The sequence below is a fragment of the Homalodisca vitripennis genome, chromosome 3, assembly GCF_021130785.1.
Source record: "Homalodisca vitripennis isolate AUS2020 chromosome 3, UT_GWSS_2.1, whole genome shotgun sequence".
In the NCBI taxonomy this organism is placed as follows: Eukaryota; Metazoa; Arthropoda; class Insecta; order Hemiptera; family Cicadellidae; genus Homalodisca; species Homalodisca vitripennis.
Genome location: NC_060209.1, coordinates 82,374,549 through 82,401,480, shown reverse-complemented (window position 1 = coordinate 82,401,480; position 26,932 = coordinate 82,374,549). Strand labels below are relative to the sequence as shown.

Sequence of the window (26,932 nt, the reverse complement as noted above, 5' to 3'; positions counted from 1 at the left end):
GAATTTTATACTGTTTTGATTCATTGGGCTGTGTCGTTAAATTTTTTTATGATGCTCCCAGCAGTTTTAGAAAAATTTTCAGAATTTGATAGCTTCTTTTCGATTTCACGTGCTTTTGCTGTTTTTATTGCTTTTCGATAATTGGTCTTGAAAGTTCTATAAAAAGCTTTGAATTGTTCGTTTTTTGTTTGCACGTAGATGGAATTGTAAAATTTCAAACGTTTACGTAATTTTAAGATATCTTGAGTCATCCACGAATTAGATTTTGTCTTTTTTCGCTCTCTGAAGAGTTTTTAAACGGGCAAGCTATGATCAAAAGAAAAACAAAACGTTCGTGGAACGCGGTAAAAGCTTTATCAACATTTTCAATTTTATCTAAAAACGCCCATGACTCATTTAAAAAAATGAATTCATAAGGGCGATGTTTTCCGAACTCAAGTCCCTTTTCATTTTGGATGAATGAGTTATAATTTTGGGCCTGAAATTATTAATTATGGTCTCCTGAGCATAGTGGTCAGATATGGCTACATCCAGTACAGAGATTGTGGCGTTTGGAATGTTTGTGATGACGTTGTCGATGGCTGTGCTCGATGTGGTGTTAACTCGTGTTGGCGTGTTTACTGACCAGATTATACCAAAATAATTAAGAATATCACGTAGCCGCTGGGTTAAGGGGTCAGTGTGGTCCAAAACATCGATGTTGAAATCGCCAGTTATAGTAAACTTGGTCTACTTTAAACTGAGAGAATTTAGAAAAATTTCAAATTTTTCAAAAAAGGTGTTGCTGCATCCATTTGGAGAGTGATATAAACCAAATTATGATAATTTTGTTTTCGGGATTTAGGTTGATTTTTACTCCAACCACTTCAAAATCTCAATCACGACTATGATCGATCCTGAAGGGAAGGCATTCCATACCAAATTTTACGAAAATTGCCACACCTCCCCCTTTAAAAAGTTCTCGATTAAAAGATGTTGCCAATTCATAGTTGTTCAATCCTGAAATTTCTGACTGTTTCAGATCTGAAACTGTGCTCTGTAATTACAAACACATCAGGACTCAACTCGCCTGCCATAAGTGACAACTCGTCAGCTTTATTGGTGGCACACTGTTCATTTTGGTGCACCACCAATAAATTTTGGGTTGAATTTGGAATTTGGTTAATTTGGTTTTTGTTTTGATTTTGACACTTTAGTTCTGCGTCTACCTTGTTTTTACATTTTTTATGAACATACAGGTTTTTTGTTCAGGAATGTCAGTGTTTACTACGTGTTGGCTTTGTAGTGCCTCAGCATAAGTTTCAAAGGCCAAGGTGTGAGGCTCAGTCGGAACTGTCGATGAGACTTGGCGGTGGCGGCGACGGTAGCGGCGCCCCGATGGTAGCGGCGACCCCGACGGTAGCGGCGGCGACTCGCAGACAGCAGCGGGCGAAGGGGTCGTGTCCAGTCTCTTCACGCTCTCCAGCAAAAGTTCGGCTAGCAGACGTTTGTGCTGCGGCCTGAGGTGCATCCCATGTGATGTGAAGGCCTCCCTGTCGATACGGTTGAAATTAAGAACTTCCGCTCTTCCATGTCTCACACATAGCTCCTTAATATACGAGTTTACTCGTGCGGTCTCCAGGTTGACGGTATGGTTCGCAGGCAGGTCATGTCGGTGCGGCAGTGTAGCGACAACTACACCGGCAGATCTCAGCTTGCCAGTGATGCACCGCTCCAGATGTCGGTATATATTGCTCTGCTGGCCGGCGGCGACATCGTTGGTGCCGGCGATGATGACAGAGCAACTACCGGCTGGTGGGGGCCTGTCGGATGTCACATCTAATAGTTTGGCACCTGGCTAACACATGCCTTTCACCATCGTCTTCCGGGCCACCATCCGCTGAACCAGACCTGCCAGGCCACGACTGTGGCTGTCTCCGTCTATGAGGATAGACGAGAAGGATAACAGTAGCGGTTCTTTATGGAGAGTCTGATGGTCTGCTTCTGCTGATTTCGGTGCTGACGCGCGATGCCGGTGAGTCTTTTTCTTCCTTCGTCGCCTTTTATTTTGACCGGTCTGCCTGTTCGGAGGGTTTTTCGGATCTGTCTCTGCTGTACTTCTTAAAACATCGTATTTGTTCTTCGTAGCTACTGGAGGGCGTTTCTTGCTACACACAGTCCACTCAGACCCCGACACTCCTCCCCCTCCGTCACATTCACAGCGTGCCATCTCTCCCCTCAGACATTGCAGCGCCGCCTGAAGGACCTCGAGCGTAACCTTAAGCTTGTCCACGAGGTCTCTGGATTCAGCACATCGCTGGTCTCTGCATTCGGACGGAAGATCACACTGGACACCGCAGTCTGTCGTGGAAGCGCGCATCGATGAATCGTGTCGTGAGGTGTTAGCCACGAACACCTGGTCTGTGTATTGGAGCAGCCGCGTGTCTGACTCGATTGTGTGGTCCAGGACGCACATCAGTTGATCTTTAAGCCGCTGTACTTCTTCTCTGAGCTCGGCATTCTCAGTGGTCAGGTCTGTCACCTCTGGTTCCGATGGTGGAAGGTCCGGAACAGGTGAGTTGGCGGAAGTGACGGGCGGCGTGTGAGAGCCACATGATAAAGCTGCAGGTGAAACGGCTGATAAGGGGGAAGATACGTTCGGCTCGCCGTCAGGACGAGGAGCCGAGGAAGGAGATAACAGCGTCCTCATGGTAACCGGGTGCGGACCAGTGTGCTTGCTATGAGTCACTCTAATTGATGTTTTATCTACGTCCGTTTTTACTGTAGCTTTGCAAGTCCGACCCAGGCAGCGCCAGATGATATCGCCAGTCTTCAGTGTGTAACTCTCTCTATACTTATGGTTTTTAAATACTAAATTAGGTTTTCCGTTGTGAGTTATTTCAATTTCAAACATTTTGAATAAATAAATAAATAATTTTAATAAATATAGATAAAAAATGTTTATAACAATAAATATTGCAGAGTTAAAATTCGGGTTAAAAACTATAAAGAATAATAAATATAACAAAGTTAAAATTCAGGTTAAAGACTATAAACAACTATAAATATAACAAAGTTAAAGGTCAACAACTATTAAAAATAATAAATATAACAAGGTTTAAATTCGGGTTAAAATCTGTTTAAATAAACGTTCCTTTGATTGTTCTTTTTAAAACAATCAATTTATTTATTATTTGCGGAAGCAAAAAGTATTTGCCTTGCAGTGGATCCGATCCAAGGTCCGTTGTTACTGAGATGTCACAGTCTGAAGCGGTGTCACTGAGATATCAGTACTTGCAGGTAGTTCTGAAGGCACTGGTACTTGAGCCGCGCAGAAGTTCGAACAGCGAGCGATGGGACATGCTTATTGTTATGTGCTTGTCTTGGTTAGCTTGTATTGAGGTTATGTCGTATCTACGACTATCGCTTTTACTCACTCAAATGTTCCAAAACTGTCACTCAATGTCCACTGTCTCAGCGCCTGACGAGTCTGCAAGTTCACTTGTTACTTAAAGTTTTATTTTAAATTTAACTACAAAATTTTGTATAAAATCACTAGCCGATTTGGCACAGAATTATTTCCAGTGGCGCCACCTATCGCCCAACGCATGCAATAATTGGGTGAGCTTTAACGAAGCTAATTTCTGTATGTGAGTCTGTTTATCTGTTTTTCTGTCCGCACAATATATCGAAAATGAACTGACCTATAGACTTGAAATTGTGCACGAAGCTTCATTTCTATATGAGGAATACTGAGTTTAATGATTGTACATTTCTTTCTATGTAGTTTGGCTGAGCACTGACAAATATTTTTAGATTGCTCTTATGAGTAACCATAACGGCAACTAGCAATATAAATAAATTTCTAAACAAACTTAATTCAGCCATAAGATATTATCACATGTTAATAATATTAACACCTGTAGCCTAATATTGCAACACATATATCATTTTATAGTAACTTGGCGCGTTGAATTTTATTATTTAAACACTGATATGAAACACAATTTAATTAACAAACATCTGAATGTATCATATGGCAAGAATTTATATGTAGACTTTGAATATTGAATGTAACTTCATTTCTACAAGAATGAATTCCGTGATATGTCATTTCGTGTAAAATGTTTTTGAATGGTTGTCTGTACGTCTATCAAATCTCTGCAAGCCATCTATAGAATGAAATGAGCTATCGATTTGAAATTCTGTAAAACCTTAGCGAAAACTATTACGACACATGGTTTGGCGGTTTTCTACCTTGTATCAAACTCAATACGAGTGGACATGACAACATTACTACAATAATGTTTAAGAAAGCCTAGATAAATTGCATTTTATATGCTCTGAAAACAAGTCGCATCCACTGATTCATAAGTTGTCTTACAACATAATTTAATTTGAGTGACGTTTTTTTCTTAGTAATTTCATAATACATTTTGTTCAATAAAATGATATAATCCTGTTCGGCTTTTACATTCGTACAATTTTTTTAGAGTTTGTTTCTCTGTAGGAAAAAAGTGTTCGCAGTAGAGTTACAAGATAACGACTACTGCAAAAGTGAATCTGGAATTTGAGAGACTTTTCCTTGTATATTTTAACCTAAAATGTAAAAAATCACATTATATTTGTGTAAATATGATAGTTTGTTTTTTGGATTGGATTAGTTTATTAAGCGTATTATGATTCCACAGTGATTTACACGAAAGTACAAGGTAACTGGTTGATTTAGCCACAGTCGTGAACATTCATATTCCCCCATATCTATAGTTCCTTTATACAAATAGGAAAAACATACCCCATACTGTGTACGTAGACATTGGTTCGTCTATTACAACAGTTTCCAGTGTTAATTATAATGAGGTCAGAACAGTAGATTATCCATGTAAACTACTTTGGTTAATTTGTATTGTAAAGTTGTTATTTTACTCGGAGATTATGTCGCGGAGTACTCTGTAATCAATTAATGAACCAGTAAAACACTCAAAGAGTTAATCTACTCCCCAGGCGAGTTGTTAATTCGGTGTTCTTGATAAATTAGACAGTTCAGCCGGGTGGGAAGTAATAAAGTTTTAGTGTGGTGCCATATACTCCTGCCCTCAGCGGTTGTCTAGGATAAGGTTTACGTGCGCGCAGAGGCGTCTCCTAATGAACCAGCGCTCTGTTACCAGCGCTAGTTGATAATATCATCTTATAAGTGACGAGCAAATTCATTACTGACTAATTGTCACTTTAAAACACCACTAAAATTAACTTATTCCTAGTAATATTTATTATTGAAAAGGATATCTGCCATGGAAATCTATATTACTTCTAATAGTGTTTTCGAATCTTAATTGAATTGGATAACAAACAACATTGTCTCTTGAATGTAGGTATATATATATATATATATATATATATATATATATATATATATCTCAATTTATTTGCTATTTTCTCTATTTTTAGTTTAATCAAGATTACCCATACGACCAATGTAAACACAATTTGTGTTAAAAATCATTCAACAACTCAGTCAAATACACCAAAATAAATGTTGCTTATATAAAAATGAAGCTTCATACAAAATTTCAAGTATATAAGACAGTTCATTTTCGTGATATCTTACAGACAGCCAAATGATAAAATTCGATACTTATTGTATTGGATAATTGCACCGTGACTCCAAGTGGCCTACTTAAACTCACTTGATCTAAGGCGGCGGACTTTAAATGTAAGTTAAAGATGAGAAAGATTCAAATCTCCTCTGTTCCTGTAGAAATTTTAATTCTTATTGTCGACTTAGTGCCAAATTACTGAGTGATAGATAAGCTGGAATGATGCTCAGCCAATTTCTTGTTTGGAAAAGCAAGTGAAGTTTCATGCAACATTTCATGTGCTGAAAAAGACTTTTCCAGATTCTTGAGATTTCTTGTCACATGATACATTCGCAGTTTTGTTTATTAAATTAGGTATCATTGCGGTGTACAAATAATAAAAGTTTCGGTGAGCTAGGGGAGGGTACTACAACGTAAGAGTGCGCTGCAATACAATTTTATGTTTGACTTTTAGCACCTGCCACTCTATTATTTTATCTTTTTACTCCATGAATAAAATTGTTACAGGTTAAAATTTCATTTGATTGTACTCAGTTTGTTTATAATTCCTTGTGTTGTTTTCTAGTTACCACCGTGGTTACTCATAATACCACCGTAAAGATATTCGCTAACGCTCAGCCAAATCCCATGGAGTGACAGCACCATCTTCGAGCTCAGTATTGCTCATCTAGAAATGAAGCTTTATGAACAATTTTAAGTTTAAAAGACAGTTTGTTTTCGAGTTTCGTGCTCAGACAGAAATTAATTTCTCTTCGGGTATTAGCCCCTAGTAATAGGCTTCGCTAACGCTCAGCCAATGAATGGGGTAAGTTGTGGAAGAATTAAAGAAAATTAAATCTCTGTAATTTATTTTTGCTGGCTTTTCTACCATGTGATAAATATCAGATCATTTAAAGAAACTCTTAGGAAACTCGAAAGACAACACTGAGGACAACACCTACTGCCATTAAAAAAAATACATTAAAATCCTTCTTGAAATTCTAAAAAAATGCTGGAAAAATATAAAAAATACACATAGAAATTGGTTGATCCATAACCTCCCTGTTTTAAGTGTATTACAAATAAATTGATAGGCTATCTCTAAATATTTAACTGAATTTAATTTACAGTCTTTGTTTCACAGTTCTGTTTGGGCCTTACATTTGCAAGATACTGACCATTTTTCAGAGAAATAATACTAAAAAACTGATAATAAATAGTGATTGTGAAAAGTAAAGTGACTTGGGCGGATTTCAGATGAACTGAAACATCGTATGTGGGTGTGGATTGAACTAAACATGCCCTTGGCAAACGTTCAAAAACACTGAGCGTGGAGACCACTCACAGAAAATCGCTTTAAACCTCTGAAATTTTGTAAGTGGGATTAGTGTTCCAAACTGTATTACTATTAGTTATAGTTTTAGAATGAAATATCTTTGTTATTTTTATAAGCAATAAAACGTACCATATTGTAACGAACGGATAAATACATTTCGTTATGGCATTTTTGACTGAATCAATAGTGTTTTTATTTAATCAAACCCATTAGAGATAGTATCATATCATGTTTCTATGAATTAAATGACACGCGTCTTATTTTATATATTATATGTTTTACACTGTTGAATATACTATTGTATTTTGCAAGTTATTACACCCAACGGCTATAGGAAATCTTTGTGTTTAGTGATGCTCGGAATAATAGACATTACTTAAATATTTAATTAGTGTTCGTAGTAAATTTTGGATACTATAATTATAGAATCTCATGTACTGTGATGTTATGATCAGTTCCGCACAATACGGGATTGAAGTATCGTGTTTTGATTTGCATATCTAGTAACCGAAATTAGCCGACATACACGAGCAGAACGATGCTGTAGGATCAGCGCGTGTGGTCTGTAATGGATTTTTAACACCCTCTATTAGCTTGGATTTATTGGACTTCCGGATCGGGTTTTTGGTACAACCTGTTTTGTTTTAATTTACTGCAAACATTTGTTTTTTTAAATACAGTTGTGGTTTATTTCTCTTGATTGTATTTATTCAGTGCGTGGCAAATGTTGTACTCAATTTATGGATTATGTTCTGAAAATAAAATATATCTTGTGACTATTTGCATAATGTTTTAAAATGTCAATACTACAGCTGTCCAATGTAAAACATTTGGTACAGTCTAAATAAAAACTTCAATAATTGATTCATAATCTAAAAAAAAACTACTCGTAATTTGGAGTGCTCCAGCCGAAGTTTATTGACATAATTATTACATCATTAGCATAAGTAGTAACATTTAATTATATCAAGAATAAAGGAAATGCAACTAAAAAAATAACAAATTATTTTGTTTCTTTCTTGAATGGAATTGTTTCGAACGTTTACTTCTAATGGCCTTAGATGATACCAGATGCATCCGATAGTGCTGAGAATCATAAATAAGTAAACCAGGCCCAAAGTTTATTTTTTCATCCTTCAGCAATAAAAAAGAAAACCCACTTTATGCAACCTGACAGCTTACCTGATAGTTTGAGAATACATTTTAAAGTGTAATTCAGATCGATGTAAATTAAATGGTTGTTTTTACAAAGCTACGTTTTGGGCACAAAATGTTTGTTAGTTAAAATCGCACCCGCTTTTAAATGTGTATACTGTATTTCATCAAGCCATCATACAAATAATATTGATTAGAGAGTAACGTAACCAAAAATATACATAACAATGTTTAAAGTAGAAACAATTATGAAAACTAATTTTTAACCGACTTTTAAAAAGAGGGCGTTATACTGTTCGACCTGTTTCGAATAAAACTACAAATATATGACTAGACATAAAGTTATAAAAAACCACGCCGCTGTTACAAAATAATGGTTCTTAAACAGCACCGTCTAAAAATACATCTAAAGCCAAAATGAGTGTAAACAGGTTTATAGAATGATCAAAATTGTTCCAAACCTCAGACTATATATTTCGGTACCTTCTGATAAAATCGAGTCCACCTATTAAGATGAACATTTACTGCCTAAGTAGAGCTTTATTTTCTATAAATATTGTAGAATATGTTTTTTCTTCACTTAGGATGGTTACCAAGTTATTTATAGCACGCATACGCAGCCTGATTGATCTCTTTCGATATTTATAGCTCTCTCAAGCATTTCTGTTCAGACCCATAAGGAAACTTTGTACTTAATGATCGGTACTATCTTAGAATGAGGCATTTATGTCAACATTTTCACAGGCTAGTTCAAACATGGTTTTTAAAACTGTTTGGCTGTCCGAAACTTATAATAGCTGGGTGTGATCTAAATTGGTGGCCTTCTTTTAATCAGAAAGTAACAATATTATAACTTTTAACGAGTTAAAACAGAAATACTGTTTATATAGAGTATATAAAATTATAACTACTATTATATTTTTAAAACGACACACTAAGTAAACTGGATGATAGGGACGCAATTTCATATATTATGATAACACTACATAAATATAGCCAAACACAAAAACATAACCTCTGAAGAAAACAAACACTAACCAAACAGCTCGGGATTAGCGCAGGATGGTGTCGGTGCAGATGTGGACAGTGCGGGGAAGAAAGCAAATCAGCATGGCTGCCAACTACGCACTATCTGACGATGCCATGCATTTTTCCATATTGTGATTCCCTTTGTATTTTTACTGAATATTTGTCATTTTTAATTATTTTTAGAATATAGGTTTTTAATTTTGTTGAATATCGTTAGAAAGTATGTTTTTTTTAAATATTTTTGTTAATTTTAACATTATTTTAAATGCCTTGGATAGAACAGAAAATAAGTGCTTGCCTCTAGACCGCAAAAATATTAAATGAATCAAATCTACATAATGTTTACATGTAATTTTACTTAATGGGTACCACCGAAAAATTTTGTGGACTTAAGACTTAACATTGGAGAGTGTTATTAAATAAATGAAACAACTGTTCTTATACTATAGTGCTATTGCCAAATAGGTATGTGCTGAATTTTGAATTATTATTATACGTAACACACTTTTAATCCACGAAAAAATAATTTGCTGTATTTATAAAATTGTTGAACAATATTTAATTTTTATAAGATATTCGTGTAATTAACACGAGTATTAATGAACGAAACGATTTCCACTGTTAAAGGCACTAAAACTGGGAGATGAAATTGGCGTAATCCATTACGTACTTCTAACTTTATCTTCCACTTCAAGAGTTCAATGGAGTTTAACAATTACTTGACCTACATATACACATTATATAGTGACGAAAACAACGATATAAGTCATAATGGTAGTCGTAAAAGGAAGAGCTGTTGCTAGGTTACCACATCCCCTTCCTCCCATTACACTGCATGTAGCTGAGAGTGTTTGCTACGGTCATGTCTCCTCGGCAAGTATGTATACTGGAGATCCTAGAGATAAACAATTTGTCACTCCACTCAGGAGCACTATCTTGATATGAACATATTAAACATGTAATTTTGTAGTTGTTACCCGCCGCTTCGCTTGTTATCCTTGCGGAATAAACATCTTTTAAGTGACATCCCATGAATTTCGAATATAAGTGATAAACGTAGCAGTTTCATAAAGAGTAGATAATATAAGGTAGTATGTATGTCTACGAAAATTCTCATATTTTAATAAAACGTTATCCAGATTTCAGAAACCGGACATACTGAACGACCCCTTCCATGATGACTATATACAAATACTTGAGGGAATAACAAGACTTACGGCTGTTTAACATTGTTCAGTATTACAATAAAAGAAGACTAACGTTTCTGAGACTGATATATGTCCTCTTCTGCAGTAGTCAAATTCTGAAACATAACTTTAGCTGTGGAAAAAGTGTTTCTCGTAGGTAACATAGTTTTCGGCGTGTTCATCGCCATATGTAGATTCTTTTATAAAATCACACATATTCAACGACGAACGAACGTATACATGTGTAATTTATTTATTTGTGGTTTGCAGTTCACTAAATCCGAGTCTTAGGCAGTAAATGTTTCTCTTAAATTTGGCGTACAATTTGATTTTACTTATCAGAGAATGTTATCCTAGTACGTATTTGTATGATGACATGATATGGTCTATTAAAAAGGTTTTATAAATAGGCTGTACTGCAGTATATAAAACACAGAATAACATTTAAAACTAAAATTTGTGCAAAAATAAAAGGAAAAATTCTTTACGAATATCGCAGCACAAGAGAAATTCAGAGGAATAATGATATAAATAGGAAAGGGATGATAGAATCCACTAACACCTACAGCGTTGTGACCTATGTTTAATTCATCCTACCCCACATCTGGGAGAGGTGGGCAGGTAACTTGACTTCCGGAATGTAATTTTATTCCACCTACAAGAGTCCATTTGGCTGGCAGAGATTTATCTGAGCTGTAATGTACGCAAGCAGCCGAATTTTTTATGAATTAACGCAACAAGAACTCTACGCTCTGATTCGAGCAAATCTCGTGTCACATTATCGCGTACTACGAGAAGATGATGTTGGGCTTGAAATTGTACTTCTAAGACTAAGTGTGATGCAAATATTTATCGCAAGAACTTATCTCATAATAACACACCAGTTGTCGCTTACTATTACAGAAATTATGCTTACGCTATCAATTTGAGAAAGGCTTCTTCCAAATTACAAGATCAACAGCAGATAAAGCAAAAGCCACTAAACAATAGAACATTACCGCTAATGTCTTCGATGGCTCTATATGACTTAGCGGAGGTCTCTGTCATCAAGTTTATGACCATTAATGATCTTGTTATTTCTTGTAAGGAGCAGCTGGAAAACCGGGATAATAAAGAACAATACTTTCATCATAGCACCAAACAAAAATTTACATAATAGCAAGCACCAGACTTCCTCTACACGACAGAACAATTTACAATAGTTAAAGCTTTGTGTGATATTTAGTCTTTTCAGAGTTAGGTGTTCTTGACGAGCATATCCTCTAGATTGATTAGAGAAATCACGATTCAGGACCTCGTGGAAGTCACACTTCCTAAATACTGTAAGTATAGAGAATAAAATAATTATCAATAGCTGCGAAGACCATGCAGAAACAGGTAAATCGTCCTTTGTGTCTCTTCCATCCTTTATATAGAAGCGTCGTTGATTTTAAGAAGAAATGACCAGTTGCTAATGCTTACTTTAGTCATTAGAATCGTTTTTGGGCTGTCCAAAATGAATTACAGTAAACTAGCCGTTACACACAGTTTCGTACACAACTTAGTAGAATTTGCACGTGTATGAGCACTTCTGATACAAATGAATTACAGTAAACTAGCCGTTACACACAGTTTCGTACACAACTTAGTAGAATTTGCACGTGTATGAGCACTTCTGATCAAAATGAATTACATTTCTTATTCTTACTTAACATTTAATCTTCCAGGTACCTGAATCTGATGTATCTGTGTTACTCGTCACCATTGAATATGTGTTATACTAGGGTTATCAGCCTTATGTTGTATTCCACCGCACAGGAATACTTTGTTTCCTATAAGCCTCAGCTTCCAAATTTATGAATTATATTTTGCTGATCTCTTAGATATTGGCTTTGGATATGTCCTTTACCTTAGTAGTCGTGACAGGTTCTCTTTATTGCCATATCACATGATTCTATAGAATCCTTGAATCCTATTTCCGAAGCCTCTTTTTTTCTACGTGTCCTTTCTCATGCATGTCAAACTGTTGTGGTTCATCATTTTCTATTTCCATAGGATTACTTACTAACTTTCTTTTGATACATCTCTGATAGACTTCAAATTTAGTATAAGACTCCGTAAAGTGTAAAACACTTTGAATTCAGTTACTAATTCAGTATCAAATTCCATAGAGAACTGAACCTGGATCTGTGCATAAAGTTATTGTTTTTGAGACTTTTTTGCCTCCTCCTGTTCTCTAAATTTTTACCAACTTAAATGCTCCTGTCCTTAAGTTAGTAAGTACTAAATCCCTTTTAAGGATAATCTGGGTCTTGGATCTCATTATTCAAATCAATAAAAAAAGAGCCATATTGAGATTTTAAATTCATGGTATTCTCCTCACCGTTTATTGATTGGAGAATCGGAATTTAAATACATTACTAAGGTAAATTTGTTGCTGTATCTGAAAATATCTGACGTGGTTGTAATGCCTTCATCAACGCATCGACCTTTGACAGTTAATTTACCCAGTGCTAAATGACAAATAGCGCTTGCAGAGTGAAATGATGAGTTAATTATGTCTCACTATGCATGATCTCTGTAATCGAGCGTAACGGGCTGTGTGTTGGTTGTTTGGACACAACATTGTACGCACGAGTAGTGGTTGCTTAGCAACGTAACCAAGCTCCAGCCACCCGACCACCCCACCTCGTTGTCTTCATCACACTGGTGTAAGGTAATATGTAGGTCATTGTCCATCTTTTGCCTCTTCGTTTACAAAACGTGAATATTTTAATCTTAGGAACACCAGAGAATATATATCGTAAGTGTATTATAACATGAGTTAAAAAGGATTGGAGATTTATTGACGACGATATATATATATATATATATATATATATATATATATATATATATATATCGTTGAGCAATCCTGTTGAGCAATTCATAAGTTTAATTTTGGCAAATATTTCAAATCCTGATCCTGCCAGACAGTTTTTCCTAATTCCAAAAACATATCTCATGCTGAACGAAAAGCAATTAGGTCACTTCAAAATAATGATCAAATTATGATTTTGCCTTCGGACAAAGGCAATTCTATTGTAATTTTTAAACAAGGTTGATTATATAAAAAAGGCAGAATAAGACAGCTAAGTAATAGTTCTACGTACAAAACAAATTGATGAAGAACACATCATCATTTAACCAAGAAATCCGTGAATACCTTACTCAAGAGGCTGCTAATGAGGATCTTTCAGATGATATGCTAAATCTTCTTGTCCCAAAAGCACCGAAAACACCAATTTTCTACCATTTACCAAAAATACATAAACCATCGAGACCACCTCCTGGCAGACCTATCGTGGCAAGCATCGGTTCTCCTACAGAGCGAATCTCAGCATTCGTAGATGACAACCTGCAACCCCTGGTGAGAAATCTTCCATTCTACATCAAAGACACCGGACACTTTTTATCAAGACTCAAGGATGTTCACCAGCCACTTCCTGATGAGACACGATTCTTGTAACGATAGATGTAGAATCGCTTTACACTAACATTCCACATCAAGGTGGTCTGGAAGCCGCCACACATTTTCTTGAAAGAAGGCCAAATAATACTAAACCTTCAACAAACTTTCTAACCTCACTCATTCATTTAATTTTAACAATGAATAATTTCAAATTTATGGATCAGAACTATCTCCAAATTAAAGGAACGGCGATGGGTACTCGAATGGCCCCATCATACGCCAACCTTTTTATGGGATTTGTAGAACAAAATTTTCTTAAAACTCAAAATTTCCTTCCTTTATTGTGGCTAAGATTTTATAGATGACATTTTTGTAGTCTGGAATCATGGTTAGAGCAACTTCATCATTTCCTTGATAGTTTAAATAAATTTTCATGTCTTAACTTTAATTGGAACATTAATCACAAAATTGTCACTTTTTGGATGTTGAAGTTTTTCTAGAAAATCATATTTTAAAAACCAAAATACATGTTAAGGGTACTAATAAAATGAATTACTTACATTACAGTAGCTGCCATCCAAATCACGTAAAAAAGTCCATTCCAAAAAAGTCTTTCCCTTAGAGCCAAATCCTTATGTACAAACGCTTCAGATTTCAAAATTTACAAAAGAAAACTTACTAAAGCTCTTTCTAACAGGGTATAACCCTAAAAAACTTTTGAACCGGCAGCTCAGACAACCGAAAAAGGCTACAAATATTCCAAATCATTTCCAAAATGATCCCTAAATTTATCACAAAATTTTATCCTGGTTTGCACAAATTCAATAGAGTTATGAAAATTGGCTATGAAATTTTTAAAAAACTCGCCCGTAACTGAGAAATTATTGTCCAGGCCACCTAGAATAGTATTTAAGAGACCTAAAAATTTGAAGAATAGCTTGTAAGGCCCAAAATTCATGTTGGAAAAAAATAATGAAAATTTATCTTTTGGCTGTGAACCTTGTAATAAACCACGTTGTGGTATTTGCAAAATTATGGATAAGACCGATCAATTCCAAAGTAGTGTCACTAAAAAAACTTATCCCATAGCTGGTAAATTGGACTGTACCTCCAACAATTCAATTTACCAGCTAACCTGTAGGTTTTGTCCCAAGGACTACATTGGGCAAACCTCAAATTCTTTGCGGGTAAGAATGACCGGTCACCGTTTTTCTATCAATCACAAAGACGACAAAAAACCAGTAGCCTTACACGCTATTCACCATAACAAAAGCTTTGAGGATTGTTACAAACTCAAAGCTGTAAGCAAAATTACTCCTTGTGAAAACAGCTCTAGAAATGATTTAAATTTAAGGAATAATGAATTGGCACACCAACTTATATTAAAATCAAAACAACCATATGGACTAAACCTTCGCTAAATTATTGTTTTCCACTTGAATAATTAGATTGTGATACAAATTTACCTAAATTCAAATTATATTATATATTATTTTATATTATATTATGTTATTATTGTTAAATTAACAACTAATCAAAACTTGTTTACATGTCAAAATTGTATTTACATTTAGAATGTTTATTATCAGGTGTTTCTTCTTTTGTTTGTTTATTTTATTCTGTGTCTATTAAGTGTACTTGAAAAAGTTGTTAATTACAACGAAATATTGTACAAAATAATTGTAAGTTTTCTTTTGAACTGCTTTAAGAGACTATATATATACGTATATATTATATGTATTTTTAATGATACGAAAGATATAAAACAATGATTTCATTTTATAATAACGAACCAAAACCTAGAGAATAATAAATACAGACATACACCCTCTGTATGTAGCAGAGAATTCGAATACTAATTTGTAACTAAAATAAAAGTAGCCTACGTACATTTAAGTTGCCATTTAATTTTGTTAAGACCTGTGTAGTAGTGTTAATTCTTAGGATATAATTAAATCTGATATTGATATACTCTGTTGTACTAAATAGCCTTTAATAAAATAACCTAAATATAAAACAATAAGGAAGTAATAAACTGACAAGAGACGTAGACGAGGTACGGCAGCTGCCTCTTGATGTGTTTTTCTATACAAGTTAAACTGTATCCGATACTCAGAGCCATAAAGCCTTTACGTAATAACAGAATCATAAAACATGTACTTATCAAGTTCATATCGATCTTTAGTGCTTTTCTTTACTTAGTTTTATAAAATAAAAATGAAATATTAGGAACATACGTTACCGAGCCTGTAAAACATTTTCGTTATAATTATTGTTGTAAAATATTAGTTAGTCTCGAGGCTCCAAATTAAATAATAAAAGTATGTTTTTCTTGAAGTTTAACAACAGCAATAACCTGAACTGCAACGTTCAGCGTTATGTTGTTGATTTATGGTGTGTAGATATTATTATCCATCTATCGATATCCGGAGTTAAGGGCCATTTAGCTTAGTAATCACCCATTGACTGTACTATAAGGTAGTGTAAATCAACCGCTTACCTCTGAATTTCAATGTAATCACAGTGAAGTTGTTATTTATGTCGTAAAAGTAAATTTTCTTTATTTTATATAGGATTGAGTTCAGCTGGATCATAAGGGACTATGTCTTGCTTGACCTTGTTGTTTTCTCAGATTCCAAGGTGACTTGGAACACGTAAGCAGTATTCATGTTTAAAAAGCTAGAAGGAGCTAGGATAAATTTATTACGGATTTTAAAAAGTTTTAGTGACAATGAATCTTGTCTAACGATTTACAGATAATTGTTACGGAACTTCCTTGAGATTACAATGACAAAAATATCGAGGTTACGTATAAAATGTTGTTTTTTGTACAATATTGTACGTTTTTAGAGTTCGTTGGTAACCAAGGAAATTAGATCCGCCTTCCTTTTCTTTTAGGAGTACGAATAACTTTTTACACGAGAGACTCATTTATTTACCTCTAAACCCCGTGTCATCCAGAATATATATACATTGTATGACAATAGCTTGATTGATTTTTCTTTAAAAAGTGTATAATTTTACTGAATATGAAAGTTGTATATGAGATATGTATGAATAAACATTTCCATGTATTTGTTATAGATATTTATTATCAAGCACAATAGTCCATAGTATGTTTATTCACAACAAACCGGAACTAGAAGTTACAGCTTCACTAACAAAATGCTGTCTTCCCACGAAAATTAGACTACATAGTTGGCTTTCTTGTAAAATGAGTAATCATCATCATTGTTTGTGTTAGTAACCAAACAGTGGAATAAAGTTTATAATGAGATTGTCGGCAGCGAAAAGGTAACAAGAAAATGAAACAACAGTTGGTTGCTGATGTGTTTTCGTAAACTAAATCCGATATCATTATTCATGCACGACGGAAATTCGTTTTTATGCTTTATCCAACATTTGCTCTCCGAGATGGCTTTCCTTAAACTTGGGTATAAATGAATGATAAGTAAAACTGCTAATTTAATTGATTTAGTAATAGTAAATTTATTTGTATAATGATTAAGTTTTTATGTGTATAAACTTAAAACGTATGAGTAACATTCGATATATAAAAAAATATGAAATTTTATTATGAAATAAACAAAGAAAGAAGAAAAGATGATTAGAATTATAACCTATCTGCCCTCTGCAATTTGGGTATGGTTTTATAATAAGATTTTTATTGATGAATTGTATACAATTTTTCAACTACTATACTAATATTTGAGTATATTTAGTTATTTAACAACATATCATAGCATGTCAACTTGATGGCTTTGTTCCCATTATATTTTGAATTATAAGCTCATATACCTGATTTTCCATTATTTAGCCATTATAAAATTAGTCATTGTTGTATTGTGTCATTTCAAATGATATCATCTTTTCCCTAGGCCTATTTTTAAAGATGTCTGCCCACGATGTTAGTTATTAGCCTCATAAAGAGGAACAAGTGAAAATATCCATAGATAATTCTATATATAATAACGTAAAGTTAAGGTTACCTGAACTGGTCCCGGCCGTTGAGGATCTCTTGCTTGATGCTGAGGAGTATAAGAGGAGCACAGCATAAATATCCATAGATAATGCTAGATATAATAACGTAAAGTTAAGGTCACCTGAACTGGTCCCGGCCGTTGAGGATCTCTTGCTTGATGCTGAGGAGTATAAGAGGAGCACAGCAGAAATATCCATAGATAATGCTAGATATAATAACGTAAAGTTAAGGTCACCTGAACTGGTCCCGGCCGTTGAGGATCTCTTGCTTGATGCTGAGGAGTATAAGAGGAGCACAGCAGAAATATCCATAGATAATGTTAGATATAATAACGTAAAGTTAAGGTCACCTGAACTGGTCCCGGCCGTTGAGGATCTCTTGCTTGATGCTGAGGAGTATAAGAGGAGCACAGCAGAAATATCCATAGATAGTGCTAGATATAATAACGTAAAGTTAAGGTCACCTGAACTGGTCCCGGCCATTGAGGATCTCTTGCTTGATGCTGAGGAGTATAAGAGGAGCACAGCAGAAATATCCATAGATAGTGCTAGATATAATAACGTAAAGTTAAGGTCACCTGAACTGGTCCCGGCCGTTGAGGATCTCTTGCTTGATGCTGAGGAGTATAAGAGGAGCACAGCAGAAATATCCATAGATAATGCTAGATATAATAACGTAAAGTTAAGGTCACCTGAACTGGTCCCGGCCGTTGAGGATCTCTTGCTTGATGCTGAGGAGTATAAGAGGAGCACAGCAGAAATATCCATAGATAATGCTAGATATAATAACGTAAAGTTAAGGTCACCTGAACTGGTCCCGGCCGTTGAGGATCTCTTGCTTGATGCTGAGGATGACTGGCCCCAGGTCCTCATCGTTGGTGAAGTAGTTCCAGTGTTCCGTGCCGTAGAAATACTTCTCGTAGGTTTCCTGCTCCACTGATGTCAGCTCGAATCCTTGGTTCTTCTCCCATTGTTCTTCTATCGCAGTCTTCTTCCTGTACAAATTCACTTAAATGAATATTGGTACTCAGACACTTAGGGTATTTGCCGAATTGAAAATTTATTGCGTCACAAAAAACTGTCAGTGAGAATGATTCCTGCTGAGAGGATAAAAATTCATTATGAAATTTAGATAGAATTTTCAGTTATGAAATATATTATAATATTGAGCATAAACTTTATATGTATAGACTTATAAATAAAATTGAAAATTAAAACTGTGTTTTACTCTTATGACATCATTGCATTAACTATATAGGTGATAAGATTCATAAAATTATTACACACGTACAATACTATTATGAAACTATTATGTCACTTATATTTACAGATTTAAAATTTTTTGTGTTACTAAAAGGGAGAATCGAAATAATGAGGTTAAAGATTTACTGTATATTAGAATTATTATTAAATATCGATTCAATTCAGTAGGGATCAATACTAGCTGGTATATCACTGCCATACATAACGCAGTTATGGTGGAAAGGGTTGATTCAATGTGAATGTTGAGTTTAGTTCCAGCTCACCTTCCTCACCAAATTCTTTACATAATGTTGACATTAGAGACACCTAGACTACAAAATATAGTGTAATCTAGGTGAAGAGGCATTCCCATAGTCTCATTATCACAATGCTTAGAGATCATGTATAAAACATTGTAGAGCACTCAATTGTGCACATGATGAGACAATGAGATTACCTCTTCACCTATATCGTACTATATTTTGTAATCTAGCTGTTTGCAAAGTGAACAAATGTAAAAGGTTCATTTTAAGTATTTTTGTCGACTACTTCATTTTAAATTTTTTATACGAACATAGCTGCAGGTTACAGGAGTCAAGTATGCGTCAACGTCAGATTATAGACGAGAAAGGTGAACTGGAGCTAATGTCAACCTTCACATTTTTACCTTTCAATTAAACATTCACTGGATACAACTAAAACCGATGTGTCAGTTTCATCTGGGCAATCCCACTCTGTTTAAGGAGTGGGTCGTCACTAATCGCAAATGCTGAAACAGTTCTCACTGTAGAAGAATGGGTCGACAGTTTTAGTATGGTGTGGAGGACGACTGTTGCTAGCCTAAACATGGGAGAGTACAAGCGCACAGATTCTTTAAGAACTAAATATAAAGAGAGGATTTCATAACTGTGTTTGTTTAAAAACCCATATTTATGGATTGAAAGAAATTATTGTGTATGGGAAAAAAGTATTAATGTTCTGCAAACTGTCAGATTAGAGTTAGTTATCAATGACGGACTAATATTCTGACAAATGTGTCGTAAGTATAAATGGAAAATTAAAAGTACCAACTTCAGTTAATGTAATCTATATTAACGAGCATTAGGTTTAACCTAATTAGTGGCCATAGTCGTAGCATGGCACATACAATGTGTTAATCCTAAATAGTGAATCAGTATCTTCACAAGGGATCGTGGCGGAATAAGTATTAATAAATAATGTAGTTTTGAACCTAAGTTACTGAGAAACTTACTAAATTAATATGAGTAAAAACATTATTTAATAGTTCTGTCCTTGGATCTCAATATTATGAACTTTGTATTTTAATAAGCGCTAGTTGGTACAAAACACTGGTTCAGGAGAGAAAGGAATTGAAAGCCTATGTAACTAATAAAAATATACAATAAATATAATTCTGGAGGTTTTTAGTTTATATAGAGATCGAACCAGGCCAGATCTATTAGCCTTCAGGTAAACTTTTTATACATGTAATATAATAACCGAAATGGTTACGTGGTCCTACAAATCAAGTTTTTGTCAAAGATCAGTTGGTGCGTAAGCTATGAGAGTATCACAAGATTTATAAGTTCCACAAGGAAAGGATAAGGCTACCAGGTGTGTACAGTTCATTGCGCTATACAAAATTTTTGATAATTTTCAATCATAACAACCTACTCTTGGTATCCAGAAACACTTTTTTTGACGCATGTTTCTATTAAAGGGAAGTTCATCCTGTAAATTAGAAAGGAATGTCTTCATTCAATGGGGCACTAAAGGGCATAAAGGTAAGAGTGCCGGAAATGTTCAGGTAACTGTAGGGATTAGGTGAATAACAGGGTGAAGTGAGCTAAGGAAGCGAATTTACAAGGTGAAGGCATATTTCAGGATTATAAGCTGTGAGATTTGACATGTTCAAGGAAAAAGTGACAAAAACAGAATGGTCTCATATTTATAGGTATTTGAAGAGTAAGGAAAAATACCCTAACATATGATGAAGACTGTGTGCCGAGACCAATAAGAAACATAATGTTGAGTTAACTTAAAGGTTAAAGATTTTTAGGCGTGGTTTCCTATCTATTAGGAGGATTGAAAGAGTCAAAATATTATAGAACCGTAAGACGAAAAATATAGGGGTAAAAATGTGTTCAGGGCCAATTCGGATCAAGAGATGAAGTGGAAGAAAAGGAATTGGACCAAATGTAGACGGAAAACTTGGTTTATACCATGTAAGAAGGTTCTAAGCGGATTTGTGGTGTCCAAGAGTTTATGATGAGGAAACTTGCGTACTGTTGTGTATTTTAAGTGACGTAGAATGTAATAAAATAGAACTGTGATAGTAAAACACAAAGCTATTATAAACCTTTTGGTTTGAAACTCAATTACATGTTTTATTTATTAAATTGTAAATGAACTTTAACTAGACATTTAAAATATTTTGTTTTCTAAATAAAAGTTGCTGTTTCCTATACGATGTATTATTGTATTGTTGTGAGTACAATTCCCTAGCAGTTAAAACACAAGAATACCGTAATTAAATTAAATTACGGCATCCTTTTGTACTGCGCGGAAAACAGTAGAATGGTTGTGATTAAATATTAATTAAAGAAAACAAGTGAAAGTGCCCGCTGCAGGGTATGTGTGGGCAAATGTATTATATTTCTACAAATGTATTAATAGGGATTACAATGAAATTGTTTAGCTCTTTGCATAAACATCAGTGTATTTAGCAATATTTATACCTTCCTTAATATTTACAGATACTTAATATTGTAACTGAAGTTAATATTTACTTTTGTTTTAACGTCTAAGCATTAACGAGTCTGTATATCCGCACAATACCTCAAGAATGAATTTATTTATATACTTTGAGCGTTATCGTAGCATAATAGTCCACATAATATTTTATTTGCTTAAATCTCCAATTCTACATGTGTGGTTCGTGTCCCTCATAGATGAGGCTGAGTATCATTGAAGCCTATCAGTCAGTGGCTGGCAAAAGTTCTCTGCCACCTGTCATACAAATTCAGCGAAGCATGTTACGTGACATGTGGTCTGTCGTAATCATAGCTTGTTTTGTAAATAACACACTAAGAATATAAATAATAATACAATAAAAATTAAATGTTACTCGAATTGACTCTGCACATGACTATTAGAAAAAGGAGATCAATTTGCTCATATTGATAGTAATTGCACTTTGTGTATAGTATTCAAAAACTCTTTCATGGTAAATTTTCAATATAACAAAAGCTAAATTGGGAAAACAATATTCCAAAGAAGTTTGTTTAAAAAATAGTCCACGAGGAATACTAGGAAAAGCATCAAATACGCCTAGAAATTCGGTTAAAAATTCCACACAGAGATAGAGCTGAACGTAGTCAATAAAACGCTATGCAATGTTGCATGTAACGTAATAACTAAGGTGTCATTCGCACTGACACCGTACCGCGAGCCGGCTGAATGTTTCTACATGCCTGGTGAATACATTTACACTCTATACATCACATATACAGGGTTTTACAAATGGCAGTGATGACATTCAAAACTATTATAAGTCATAAACTAAATTAGTTTCTGAAACGTCTTTATTATTATAAAAATTGGAAAAACAAATATCACAATTATTATAACTCAATAAAATATTGGTGTCTAAAATTTAACATAACTGTTATATGAAGAAATAATATTGAATTTCCACCAAAAACATATACTTGATGTTATCTGGACAACAAGTGGCGTCTTCCATATAAACCTACTATAAGAGTTTGTTCTGGCAAGTTGTTTTCATTTAATCTGGCCATCTGATCACGTTCCAGCAAAACAACTTCTCCAGTCGTGGAAGAGTCCAATTAAATCTAATATTATTTGGAAATTATATTTTAAAATTTGTTTGCTGGACATCTAATATTTTTAAATCACTAAAAAATATGAACCATTGAAGTTCAATGACGTGCCACAAGTATTGACTTTGAAGCGCATTTTTAGAGTGCCAGATCAAAAATGGTTGCAATTAATTACGAAAAATGTTTTGAAAACGGTCATAAAATAAGTCATAGTGCTCCTAAAATGTGGTGCAATCAATTGTGGGTTTGGAGAATATTCAGTTATGCTAAATTCACACCTCTACAATGCCTCCGGATATCGGTGCTTGCTACGTTAACGACGAATGAAAATTATTTCTCAAGATAGTGCCTACCCCATAACAGAATAAACACGATTATGTCTCATGAGAAATATCTGAGTCTATCAAATATGACGAAATAATTTGAAAGATGTATTCTGTAGAACAAAAGCTGAAGATCGGAGCCTGGCTGACCAGTTGCAAATTCGTTATCATTATAATGATAAGACACTTGGTTCTTTCATTAGTAACGCCTTAAAACTGATTCTCAGGATTCATTATTCGTGTAGAGTAATGTATGAAATTGTTTTATCGACTTGAGAGTTGCGGGCACATATAGAATTTGACCTCAGTGATGTTAGGGGTTTATCAATTAGATTCAACCATGGAGATATCCGGACGTAATTAAAACTTGAAAGTACGTAAATAGTAATCCTATTCGTAATAAAACCTTTACTGAAATGCGGGTTTGCAAATGAGTAACTTTTAGTGAGTCATTCCACACGTACCTCGGCATTTCCTCGTCGTCTTCGTCCTCGTCATCCTCCAGCAGAAGATCCCTGTGTGGCCTCGGGTCTTCTCCATCCTCATCGTCAAGTCTCTCTTCCTCTCTCTCACTCTCTGACTCGTCCCAGATGGTGTCCGATGCGATCTTCTGCCGCGAACACTCGATCCAGTACCCCGGTGTTGGGATCAGGTTGTGTGGGAACTCTTCACAGAATTCATCTGTTGAAGTCATAAGAAATTGTTGTAGGTTAGGCATCTTTATAACATGGAAACCAGTTATTGTAATTTTTACAGCTAACTAGTCTAAATTTCGTTTAGACAGGATATCTACAACCTATTATTACAATTTAACGTGATGCTTTTCCGTCAAGGATAATATTAAGTCTATCAGTTTTGAAACATAAGTAAATGCCAACTATTTGACTCAAATTATTGTTTAAATTTAATATAAATGCAGAAGTCACAGCAATTTTCAGTTAATGAATGAAAAAAATATTTGGGACCACAAAGTTGTAACAAGCATATTGAACGAAATATATAGTTTTTAATATGAATGTCAAACCGCATACAAGCTGACGTTTTACAAACTTTTAATCTAATAAACAAAATTTCTTAAAAGTAGAAAAAATATTTCGTCGATTTAATGTTAATTAAGAAAGTCGTTTTAAATTAAAACTTATATACGTCAATTTTATTAGTATTTTTATAGATGCAGTTGATTTACAAATTTGATTTTACTATCTTTTGAATAGGGAACTATTCGAAATCATAAATTATAACCCTACAGTGACGGCTGAAACTAAGGGTGCAGTACAGCAAAAGTGAATAAGCACAGGGTCTTACAAAATATGAGTTAAATATACAAGGTTGGATTACGCCTTACCACGTATCGCGGAAATATACTTCATTGAGTGCATAGTTAATTTCATTGCGATAGTTAGGCTACATGTATTGCTGCTGCATATCACATGTTCAAATGTCATATAACTAAAAGACAACTTATTTACAAATGATTTATTCTGTGGTTTTTCTCGTTTCCATAATGGTTACACATAAGGCCAACGTATGATTGTTCATTAACGCTTAGCCAAATCCCATGGAGTGACGTGTACATAATTGAATTCTGTGCTGTGTACTTAGAAGTTTTCATGCAAAATTCTATAGATCAGTCTGTAGGTCAGTTCGTTTTAAAAATATTGTGTGTATAGACAGTCATGTACAGACAGACAGAAATACAATCTTTAAGCTTTCGATTGACAGGCTTCATTATCGCTCAGCATATAATTGCTGAATTGTTTCCCTCAATTTCTTTGAATGTTCAGTAAGAATAATACATAGCTGAACAAAGTGAGCCTAACATTTGACATGCAGCGAATATTTTTAACGACTTCTTTGCCTCAATGTCAGTTTTTACATACTATTGACACCATGTTTTCTCACCGATATTTCTTTATTCGCTATACACTTTCATTTCGTAAATAGAAATATTGAGTTTGTTATTTTTCACAATTGGAAATAAGATGGAAAATCTTCAGGGTAAAGATGAATGTCTGCTAATATTATGCTTGAAGCCTTGTTTTGAAGGGAACTTAACGTAACTTGAGCTAGTTATTCTAAGAATTCATCATAAGGTAAATGTCAAATTCTAATCAAGTATGGCCAGGCGTAAGCGACTCGTCAGGCCACTTTTTATTTAATGGATCGTATTATATTTTGAATTTATATTTTATTAATTAAATTTTAACCTCGGTGTTGGTGTAAGTACGTTTGCAGCCAATGAGGTAGAGCCTTGGGGGTAAAATATTTCTTAACACTGATGTGGATGTTTTCTTAGAAAGAACTCTTTACAAGTCAAACCATCTTACGGGTCGAATTCAAAGAAAAAATAGTTTAATATATTACGTGAGTCACAAAGCGAATACCTAGAAGCAAAGTTATGCAGACAATACACATAACTACTTTGCGCCCACACACACACACACACACACACACACACACACACACACACACACACACACACACACACACACACACACACACACACACACACACACACACACACACACACACACACACACACACACACACACACACACACACACACACACACACACACACACACACACACACACACACACACACACACACACACATAGTCTTTTATACTGAATACATATTTGTATGTATATGAATCATGTATATTGGCGTGATATTCATTGTAGTTGAGTACTTTTGTTAACTACGAACATATTCAAGCTGTACCACGTGAATTGTAAATAATGAATTGTATTTTTCCATTATAGTGAAATTTGAAAGTTAGAGTTTGAAAGGTAATCTACATTACAATATGTGATATTTTAACATCGTGATTGGAAACTAAACATATCAATATGCATACTCGTATACACCGTGACGTCAAATTATTACGTTCTCTCTGTACCTGTTCTTCATACTGTACTACTGTTTTGTTTTATTTTGTTACATTGTTTGCATATTAAATTCGGAAAAATACTAAAATAGAGCATGTCGCAGTTATTAATATAAAACCGTGGGAAATATTAGTATTTTGTCGTTAAAATTTTTGTAATAAGAAGCAATTAGGGATAATCACATACAAATACTCATATTACTAATATGCTGTATTGAATATATTTGTTTTATTTTTGTTACTTTTACTGAGTTTCGCCATTTTTTACCTGTAGTGTATTTGAGCATATAAAATTATAAAACTATTTCACTGAGGGGCCAGTACTTAAACAATCACATCACTAGATAGCGAAATTGTTTTGTATGGGAGATATTGACTAATTCAACGATAGAAGTTAGATATGAATAATATAGTTTCTTAACGCGTTTCACTGTTTTTCAGATATGAAGCTCAATAACACTTAGATGTACTTATAGTATGTAATTTACGTAGTAGTAAAATTATGAGGAAATTGTCTGTAGTCATTTAATACACATCATATTACAAAGTTTACCACATTGAGTTACTCATGCGTGAGATGCAACAGAAAGTTCCCTCCGAGAAAGTAATGATAATCTGTAAAAATGAACTTTTTCGATACATAATAAACTTGGAAATTTTTCCGAGATCATGAGGCATGATATTTCGACTAATAAAAATAAATATATGAGGCATACACAGCATTGTTATTTATAAGGTAATTGAATCTCAGAAAACAATGTATTATTTATACACAAAACAGCGATCAATCGCTCATATGAAGTTTTAACTGCTCATATATCCATCCATTGCAGAATAGCCGGGCGGTCTAAGGCTTTAATTTAGAGCGGGAGGCCTCGTGCGGCAGCTAGGGATCGATTCACACACTTCATGCGCTTGATTTTTGTAATTGCCATGCGATTTTAAAGGGTCTTTAATCCAAA

The 26,932-nt window shown here is 34.4% G+C and overlaps 1 protein-coding gene across 1 annotated transcript in view; it reads right to left on the bottom strand.

The window, feature by feature from the left end:
* The window catches only part of LOC124358259, a 145,896-nt gene that overhangs the window by 105,775 nt on the left and 13,189 nt on the right, over window positions 1–26,932 (bottom strand). The window contains exons 4-5 of the mRNA XM_046810552.1: window positions 23,545–23,798; window positions 18,480–18,668 (exon numbers count right to left, since the gene is read on the bottom strand). Coding sequence (XP_046666508.1) covers window positions 18,480–18,668; window positions 23,545–23,798 — 443 coding nt within the window. The remainder of the gene's footprint in view (window positions 1–18,479; window positions 18,669–23,544; window positions 23,799–26,932) is intronic.